The 9,443-nt window shown below is 42.6% G+C and overlaps 2 protein-coding genes across 3 annotated transcripts in view; one reads left to right on the top strand and one right to left on the bottom strand.

Annotated features, from left to right (window-relative positions):
- Nucleotides 1–734: 734 nt before the first annotated feature.
- On the bottom strand, nucleotides 735–6,717 carry zbtb22a (zinc finger and BTB domain containing 22a). Of its 2 annotated transcripts, XM_025065235.1 has the most exons (6): nucleotides 6,123–6,717; nucleotides 5,363–5,581; nucleotides 4,486–5,251; nucleotides 2,629–3,740; nucleotides 2,053–2,125; nucleotides 735–1,739 (listed from the first exon to the last, which is right to left on the bottom strand). In XM_025065235.1, exons 2-4 carry the CDS (start codon nucleotides 5,567–5,569, stop codon nucleotides 2,659–2,661), a joined length of 2,055 nt encoding a protein of 684 aa, XP_024921003.1. In that variant the 5' UTR covers nucleotides 5,570–5,581; nucleotides 6,123–6,717; the 3' UTR covers nucleotides 735–1,739; nucleotides 2,053–2,125; nucleotides 2,629–2,658. The 2 variants fall into 2 exon arrangements, with proteins under 2 accessions (XP_024921003.1, XP_016896425.1); XM_017040936.2 differs by having other exon boundaries at nucleotides 2,053–3,740; nucleotides 6,123–6,715.
- Nucleotides 6,718–7,627: 910 nt separating this feature from the next.
- Nucleotides 7,628–9,443, top strand: part of scn1bb (sodium channel, voltage-gated, type I, beta b) — a 6,295-nt gene continuing 4,479 nt past the window's right edge. The window contains exons 1-2 of the mRNA XM_008331089.3: nucleotides 7,628–8,807; nucleotides 8,930–9,096. Coding sequence (XP_008329311.1) covers nucleotides 8,759–8,807; nucleotides 8,930–9,096 — 216 coding nt within the window. The 5' untranslated portion in view covers nucleotides 7,628–8,758. The remainder of the gene's footprint in view (nucleotides 8,808–8,929; nucleotides 9,097–9,443) is intronic.

The raw sequence follows: 9,443 nt of genomic DNA on the forward strand, positions 1-9,443 counted from the left end.
AAACATATCTACGGAATAAACCTTCACGGTCTCCCCCCACGGTCCTGCTCTTCAAATCCAGCTTTTGTCATTTTCTCTGCAGGGAGAAACCAAGTCCCGTCCACCCCCCAAACGCTGGAGCACCATCTTCTGAGCTCGCCACTGAGGGCCAAACCACAGACCTGTGTGTGCCGATGGGACAAGAGGAGGAAACTTATCAGGCCGGGGGCAGGGGTGGGGGGGGGGCAGATCAGCATGCAGTGGACTCACAACCTCGAGAGATGCTAACACGCTAACACAAGCATTGTATTCTAGACTTTAAACAGTGACGAAGACGGTCACCGCACCATGTGTTATGTATCCAGTAACCTGACGTTCTCTGGTTAGCTTGAGTGTTAGCTGGTGTTCTCTGTCTGTGAGTGTTGTTTCATGTCGAGGTGCTGGTGGCTGCGTCCGCTGTCCGGGAGTTTCTACCACACGTTTGTTTGTCTGTTTTTGCCTCTGTGCTCCAACCTGTTTTGTGGACTTTGTTTTGGGATCACCTGTAACTGCTTCCAGCTGATTAAGATTATACTAGATGTAGTGATTGACACGCTGTCAGATTAACACGTTGTTCAGAGAGAGATAACACTTGTTTCGTGCGTCAGGATCGTTTGTGAATTAAACACCAACACCACCACTATCAAAGGGGAAAAAAAAAGAAGAAAAACAAACATCAGTGCAAAACATTGACGTTTCTCGAAAAAAAAAAAAGCTTTTTAATATATATTTCTAATTAACACAGACACTGTGATCATCTGCCTCGAACGAGAAGCCCTTCGAAGAGCACTACGACATAACGTTTACTGTAAATACGTTCTCCTCCGCAACCTCACACTCACTCACCCATATGTAATGGAAACGTGTTTGTAATTTTAATGTTTTGATGTGATTGGTTTTTTGGGGGTTTTTTTCCTGAAGGGTGACATGGGATAGAGTAGTTTCAGTTTCAGTTGAGGGTCAGATGGTAAGTAGCTCAGCGGTGGAAGGTTAGCAGCTGTCGGTGAAGGACCGGGTCGGGTCGACGGATGTTTTGAGGTGTGTGTTTCATGATGGAAAGCAACGCCACTGTGCGTTGTACATGTCGTGAGGTCTCGGCGGTGAGGTGTGAATCTTTCCTGTCACCGGAGGTCGCTGACATGTGACTGGTGCTACCGTATCTTCCTCATGTGACTCAAGTTATTTTAATCTGTGGTCTAATAAACGTCTCCTGTTGTCTCTCAGTTACTGCGCTGACTGTGTTTTAAAAATACCTCACAAACACCTCACTGTGTAGACCGAGGTACAGAGAAACGTTACCGAAATCATCTCTTCCTTTACAGACAAAACATTTGATGGTATCAAGTCTAGAGCCCTCTGGTGGCAGACAGAGGTCCTACCACTGCTTCACTATTGCCCCCCACCCGTACCAGTTAAAGTGGTTAGAAATGTGTATTATTAATAATTAATTTATACAGAAAAGCAGTGAAGTTTTTTTATTAATATTTTTCAGAATTTATAGCAGAAAATATTTCATCTTCACGACTTCAAAGATAAATCCATAAAACCTAATAATTTAAATGCACGTTTGTTTCTGAATCCATGTTCTCGATTATTTGTTCATATTTCCGAGTACGTACCAACACCGAGAAAATCCAAAGACTGTGTAGTCCTCCAGACACAGAACTAGGACCTGCTCCCAACAACCAGTCCCTCAGGAACACAACGTCTCGTAGCTGTACCTGCACAAAGACCACAGGGTGCCAGGAGTTAAACATCATTATCAATCATTGACTATAGGGTATATTTAAAGATGTAAAGTTAACATTGAAATGTGAACGGTCACGGGCATATCATTCATAAGCTCAGTGCTGTAGGCACAGCTTCAGAGGGATCTCGTAGACAGGTAATCTAAAATGTAATACAAATAATAAATAATAATAAATACTAAATATAAAATGGTTTGGACCCCAGAACAGCAATAAAGTTAGTGCCAAGTACATGTAGTTTTTGTTAATTTTGGGAGTAAATAGTAAAAAGTTTGTGCTGGTTTACCATTTCATTGGAAGATGGAGGAGTGCACTTCTCTCAAACCCAGTGAAAACTTCCGTCCGTAAATCCCGCAAGGCTGTAAAACAGTGACATCTAGTGGCAAATAACTGGATAACATTATTTCACTTTACTGTTCATTTGTCGATTGTCAAATAATCTTTACAGAGTGAGTCTTGGGTTTAGTTTTTATAAATTAAGTTTGATAAACGTAATGAATGGATTTTTTAGTTGAGTCAATGTTTCAGATGTGTAGAAGAATATTTTTGACATAAACACCAGACAGTACACTACATCAATAAATAGTCAGCAAGAAAATGAAGTGGCTTAGCAGGGAAACTTTACAGACTTGTGTACATGGACTGACAGAGTGATTCGTGTTTCCACACATCGCCGAAATTCTATCACCATATTTTTTAAACCTAGCTTTGTCTTAGCTTTCTGAATTTAATGTTCTACGGTGCTGATATGTGTCAAGCGTCCACTGTTCATGAGTCTGAGGGAGGTTTTATTCAAAGTGTAATTTAAAAAAAATCAGATTTTTGCACCAAAAAAATAAATACATTCAGTTCCGTGATTCACCTGAAAAGTTGTCCAAAGAATTCCGTCTTCTTACAAAGACTCTTTTTTAAAAACATGGCAGCCAGTGTTCAGAGTCTGTGACGGTTTTCTTATCTCGTCCACCATCCTCGACATGCTTCCCAGCATGCCACTTATGTCTTCCTCCATCCCATCGGTGAAGTCCACCTCCTCCACCTTCACTTGTCCCACTGTGGCTGTGAAAGCTTCCCCTTCTTCAAATCCAAAGCTGTAGGCTCCACCCTTGTCTGAAGCTGGTTCTTTGCTGGAGCTGCCGTTTGCAGAGGAGCTTGAGGCGAGTCTCTCACAACGGGCCTGATGTCTGAGGAAGCTGTCTCTCCACATGACCTTCTTCCCACACACACCGCACTCATAGGGACGCAGCCCACCGTGAGTTTTAAGGTGCTTGGTGAGATGGTGCTTCATTTTGAAGGACTTTGTGCAAACGGGGCAGTCGAAGGGCCGTAAATTAAGGTGCTGCATCTTCACGTGTCGGTAAAGCATGCTCTTCACAGTGTAGGCCTTTCCACAGTGACAGAAGTGGACTTTCCCTGCAAGGGAGGAGGAGGATGAAGACGGCGCTGTAGGTGAGGAGTGAGGAGGGCAAGCAGTAGAGGACGGAGACAAGTGCTGGCTGGAGGTAGGGGGCGTCAACGAGCCACCTTGTACTGCGCTGGGGGAGGACCAGTGCATCTCCGAGTCTGTGAGGCTGAAGTCTGGGGACGCAGTGACCGCAGGCTTCTGGGGAACCTGTCCAGGGCCATCGGTCATCTCCTCACAGGTGCCTCTGCTCAATGGACCTACTGTAAAACAGTTAAAGTCCACGTCCTCCTCCTCTTCCTCATCTACATCTTCATCCCTGCTATAGCCGTCTCCTGCCATTTCCGGCAGCACGTGGTCACCCTGAGACCAAGAACCGGACTGCCAGCGCTTCCGTGCAGAATTCGGACCAGAGGGACAAGAATCTCCGTCCGTGAGACAAACAGGAACGCCGGACACATTTAGCGATTGATCACTTCCCACAGGGTTCCTCTGCTTTTCCTCCTTTATCATGTCTAAGCTGGTCACTGGCGTTGTCACAGCGTCAGCACTCTGATGTGTAGTAATGTCCTGGTCTGGAGAGAAGGAAAAAAAAACACTTTCCCTTAAAGCACGAACAAGCCTTATTAGAGTCTACCGTCTCGTACTGCCATGACTGTACTGGATATTTCGTATTGATTTTCTACATCAACATATTGATTTCCTATTACCACCAACAGTCAACTGTAACAGTGTTTCATTTTATTTTATTCCTAGTTTATTTTCTTTTTCTCTTCTTTCTTCTCTAGTGATTCCAAATGTAGTAAATATTTAAACATAACATCAACATAATAATCTTGAGTTTATTAGATTTTATGACAGTCTCATAACAAGAAATTAAATGAAATGACTTACTGCCTGGTTCTGGTTTCTCATCCTGACTCCCAATACTGCAGGGTTTGTCCTTGAGCAAACTGTCCCTGGCATCATTTCCTACCCAGAGTGCATCACTGCACATTTGACAATCTTAACAACAGGCTTGCTCTTGACATGCTCTTGACATGTACATGTAGTTATATAACTGGTCTAAACCTTCATGGAAACATACTGTATAGCATGGCCCAAACTGCATACATGAAAACTGAACAGGAAATGATTTTCTAACGCTGTATTTTTTTTCTAATACCCAGAAATAAACTTAAGGTCATGTGATAAATGTGTACATATCACAGTCTGGTGAATTTGCATTTACTTCTTTCCTCATGCCACTCAATCATAATTAAACCATAAATATCACAATGTGTTGCTGCTGGAACTAAAAGTTAACTTTCTTTGTCTTACCACAATGCTCCGTTTTCCTGAGGCCTTCTTTGTCGACGACCTCCTCGTCCACATCATTTTTAGTTTCTCTCTCGTCACTTTTCCTCCTTTCTTGGGTTTCATCATTGTCCCTGTTCCCTCTGTTCTTATTCAGCAGTCTGTCAATGCCTGGCGGCGCCCTCCACTGTTGAAGCCTTGCTCTCTGCCTTGATGTCTTACCAGTAGGAATTCCTCGGTGCTGGCAGCTGTTGTGCTCAGCTACTGCGTGTCCCAAGTGACTCGTTTTTGCATTGCTGGATATCCACATCTCCTCACCGCTGAGGTAACCAGTCTCCATACTGCTGGGCAAACTCGGGTCAAACTGAGTGTCAGCGAGGTGTTGGGGTGACGAGTGTCGTGGATTCCCCCACCTGGGGAACTGCTGTGGACGCCTCCATGAAGCCAACGGAGGCAGGGCGTCGGGCTTCTTTTCCCTCCATCTCCCTTCCTTCTCCAGATTTAAACACTCAGTACTACTTGGGGATTGCTGTCGTGATACAGTACCCTGTTGGCCAACGGTGGCATTACAAGGGGGCGCTTCTCCTACAGGTTGAGGCCTCTTCAAGATCTCCGTGCATTTGTCCACAATGTGCCACATTTGAAGGAAGCTGGCCACAGTGATGTAATTGACAATGTCATCATGCACAATGCTCAACTGGCCCGTGTAGGCAGAACTGAGGACACCCTCAAAAGCTACTGGGTCCAAAATGGAGGGGAGGGAAACTGTTGTGACATTTTTCAGTAGAACCTACAAGGAAACACAGGCAAAGTTAATTATGATCTACAGTTGTCTAGTCAATAGGTGAAGAAAACAGGAAATTGTTATGAGTTTTGACTTTTGGTATCTCCCTTTTACTACCTGGTCATGGAAGTAGGGTGAGGATGCAGCAAGTACACAACGGTGGGCCTTGAACACCTGACCTTGCACCTGAACCGAGAGATCACACAACAGTCCCTCCTCCCGTTGGCAGTTCAAATTTTCCAAAACAGTAGCCCGGGCATCAGGAAAACAAACCTGCACAGTCAGAGTCGCTAAAGCTGCAGACATACTGCAGGGTGATTCCATGGTCACGACAGGCTATGGAAAAGAGACAATTAAAAATAGCAATTATTCCGTACTTCTTTTCAGAAAAAAACAACAACACTTTTGACAATAAAATACATATGATATAATCATTTTCAGACAATAAAATACATATGATATAATCATTAATAATGATAATTATTATAATTATAATAGTAATTAGCAACACATATAATAAATGTAGCTCTTTTATTATTTATTGTTACTTGCCTATATATATATATATATATATATACATATATATATACAGTAGTGAAAACAATTTGAAAACTATGAATAAATTAGGTTCCCTTAGATGACCATCGGCACATTTAGCTTGTAAATAATAATACGACAATGTTTAAGAGCTGTTACTAGCACATGTATCAAAATATATCGTAATAAAAATGAAAAGACCCTTGTGTTTGTAAAACTAGGCCATATTTTGCAACCTAAATTCAAGTACAATAACAAGTTAGCTTCGAGCTAACCCAACTACAGTTGAGATTGGACAATGCTACTGAGTTAGCCGAGATGGGTTAGCATCGTACTTTACCTTTGTCGATAACTCCGGTTTTCACATTTAAAAACACACGTCACTGGTTTGATGCGGTATACCTTTCTGTTCTTAAATTCACCAACAAATATACCCCAACCACCATGTTGGAGTACTGTAAATTACCGAGCTAGCGAATGCTAACGGCGGTTTGTTGGGGCTTTTTGAGCATCGCAGTTGACTAACGGACACAAGTGGGCGTTTGTTAAGTTTATACTCTGTGCTTCAAATTAAAGTAAACCTGGCGCTTCAACTTTAGGTTGTTTTAATTTCAATATATTATACAAATGACCAAACAAAGTCAGCATTCTTTCTGGTGTAATCTTAAAGTTTGGTGAGAACGCAGCTGAAGGCAGTTAGGCGACAAGTCGTGACGTGCGTCGCAGGGGGAGTTCATTTAAAGACCACTTCAATTCTAACAAAATGTCTCTCTTATTTAGAGAAATGCCCCACATAAGGCTTGCTGTCGGTGTAACCATTTGATGCGAGATAAATTAATATTAAATAGATCAATTTTGTCGTCATCTGCGTTTATTTGGCTCGTAAATGGCAACCAGAGAATTTATATATATGAACCAGACACTGTGAATTCCTTAATGCAACACACTGTTCCCAGATCAGCCGAACACATATGGAAATGTTAGCAACATTGTGGCTAAACTATAGCTAAATAATTAATACATTTGTATTGCTCAGAAACAGACAGATTTGAATATGAAACCCAACATGATTACAGTGTCCAAAAAGCCCAAAAACAAACTGTTTCAGAGTCTCCATACTAAGCAGTGTTATCATTTCAACTAATTTCACACTCAAACATTAAAAGCTAAATTGTATGATGATAATCAATTATAACTGAGTCCCTTATTCATTCCACAACTGGGAGAGTCACAGTGTTAGTCTGTGCAACCACACAGTCTGCCACAGGGGAGGTAGCATTAGGGACGTGTGGTACCTCTGGGACTCGAACCCACCACACCTCTGTGTGTTCTTTTACATAATAACACAGGTCGAGAAGGGACACAAAATAAATACGTTAGTTATAGCCAGGGGTTTTTTTTAAATTAAATACATTTTCATTGACACCATAAGTATATACATTTATTTAAACATCAAAAATGTTTGTTTTTCATCTCCACTTTTCATCCATCCATTGATGTGTACACTGAAGCGCAAACTCACAGTATAATTTTAACCTATTATACTTTTAAAAAATCATATTTGTATTATTGTAAACTAGCTAAAGCCTTTGTCTGTTTCTTAAATGCCGTGGCAAGAAAAAAAACTCTGTAGCAAAATTTCCAGACATCACACTTAATAATTTAAAAAATCTTTTCACCCAAAAATAAAATTATATTATATTATATTATATTATATTATATTATATTATATTATATTATATTATATTATATTATATTATATTATACAATATGTAGTCAGCTGTTCAGAAGCCCCCTGTCCCTGGATAAGACCTGGTTTGGAGGCAGAGCCAGATTGGAGCTACGCCCCTGTAAATAGCATCTGCTCCGTCAGCCACACAAACACACACCCGCACATCCGTTTTTTTCCCCCTTCTTTTTTTACCGCAGTGCATCTGCAGCATCCTCGGAACGCAGCGACAGAGGTTGCGCCGTGGCGCAGGGCGGCAGGAAGAAAACAAAGCACGGCTGATGGTACATTTTATTCATAGATTTTTTTCTCCCCCTGTGCGGTTGTGTGAGGCGGTGAGACGCGCACCGTCCTAATCTGCAATGTCAGGCCGAATGAAGCATCTCTTCTCCCAGCGCAGGGTCATTAGATAGGCGAGGTTTCCATGTGTTTTCACTGCGAGCTTCAGTCGTCGCAGGAAACGGACTCTGACGAGGAGGCGAGGCCTTTGATTCACCACAGTAGGCGCTGATTCACTATTTTCAATTTATTTATTTGCACCGTTTGTGTTACATATTTGTAGCCTGCAGCCTGCCTTCAGATTACACCCCGGAGCGTGCACGTTATCAAGCCGTGAATCTAAATGTATTGAAGTGATGCCTTGGTATGTAGCTGGCTTGTTGCACATTATATAAAACGGTCTTCGATAAAAGCAGTGCTTTCCTATTCTATAACAAAGAAGGGATAGCAGAGCATGTGGCCTCAGGCGGCTCCGATGGCTGCTCTGTGCATCTCACATTAGGACAAAAGAACAAGAAAATAATCCCAGTGTTTAACTGGAGTTTAACCAGACCGACAGTTAGAACAGATTAATAATGCAGCTTTGGGGTTAAACTCCAAAAAAGCCCCGGTGCAGGAATCGTCCGTCTCAAAAGCAGCAATAATCCCAGGCAACAAATCCTGCAGCCAACAGGAAACTGTTGCTGGTTAGAGCCAAAGAAGCAGAGCCACGAACATCACCACGGTACTGTGGAGCTACCTGGACTCCACCAGACCCACTCCAGTGAATACCTTTTTTTGCACTTTGCAATGCATGATTACCTTGTAGGCACAAACACTTCCAGCGCCCTGCGGTCCCAAACTATCTTTTGAATCCTCCGCCCTCCTCGTGAACTCAGAGGAGCTCGTCTGCAAAGGTAAAAGTGCATTACTGTCAACATTGGCACTTTTTGAGGACCTGGGTCCAGAAACGCAGCAGCATCTGTGACATGGCAACACCACATGTACTGCTCCTCTCTCTGCTCTGCACGCTGTTGGGTGAGTTGTGTCGTGATCGGTCTTCACATTCCTTTTTTTTTGTTTCTCTCTCTGTGCCACATCGAGTGAAAGCCAAAAAAAAAAACCAATAAGCGCATGGTTGTATTTTATTATATTTGAAGTGTCCTGGGGCGATGCGGCCTGTGCAGAGGTGGACTCCGACACGGAGGCCGTGGCAGGAAGAGGCTTCAAACTGGGCTGCATCTCCTGCAAGAGGAGGAGCGAAGTGGACAGCACGTCCACAGTGGAATGGTTCTTCAGGCCCAAAGGAGAAGTGGAGTTTGTCCATGTAAGTGCTTTTGCCACATTAGTGTTTCTAGTCTGATGTCAGCATTAGGGACTGTTAACCTCTCAGACCATCCATCCATCCATCCAGCCATCCAGCCATTATCTTTGTGTGTATCTTTGAGTGTTTCCACATTGCTAAGACTAGGGACCATCAGCTGACCGATGCTATTGGCCTATATTAGCGTAATTATGTAATATTGTTAAGAATCTTTATGTGTACTCTGCATTCAACTCAAACTCTGCATATATTGGTATGGGTTGATATTAGGGATGTCCGATATTACCTTTTTGCCAATATTGTCCAAACACTTAATTCCTGGTTCCAGTATCAACCGTTACCGATGTAGG

This window comes from Cynoglossus semilaevis, chromosome 18 (assembly GCF_000523025.1).
Source record: "Cynoglossus semilaevis isolate Cse_v1.0 chromosome 18, Cse_v1.0, whole genome shotgun sequence".
Lineage (NCBI taxonomy): Eukaryota > Metazoa > Chordata > Actinopteri > Pleuronectiformes > Cynoglossidae > Cynoglossus > Cynoglossus semilaevis.

What these genes read in the sequence shown, in the direction of transcription:
- zbtb22a (XM_025065235.1), bottom strand. Translation starts at nt 5,569, where the DNA reads ATGGAATCACCCTGCAGTATGTCTGCAGCTTTAGCGACTCTGACTGTG. An exon ending in CACCCTACTTCCATGACCAG is followed by an intron (nt 5,252 to 5,362) that starts GTAGTAAAAGGG and finishes GTTTCCTTGTAG; the next exon opens with GTTCTACTGAAAAATGTCAC. An exon ending in CAGGAAAACGGAGCATTGTG is followed by an intron (nt 3,741 to 4,485) that starts GTAAGACAAAGA and finishes CCTTCTCTCCAG; the next exon opens with ACCAGGACATTACTACACAT.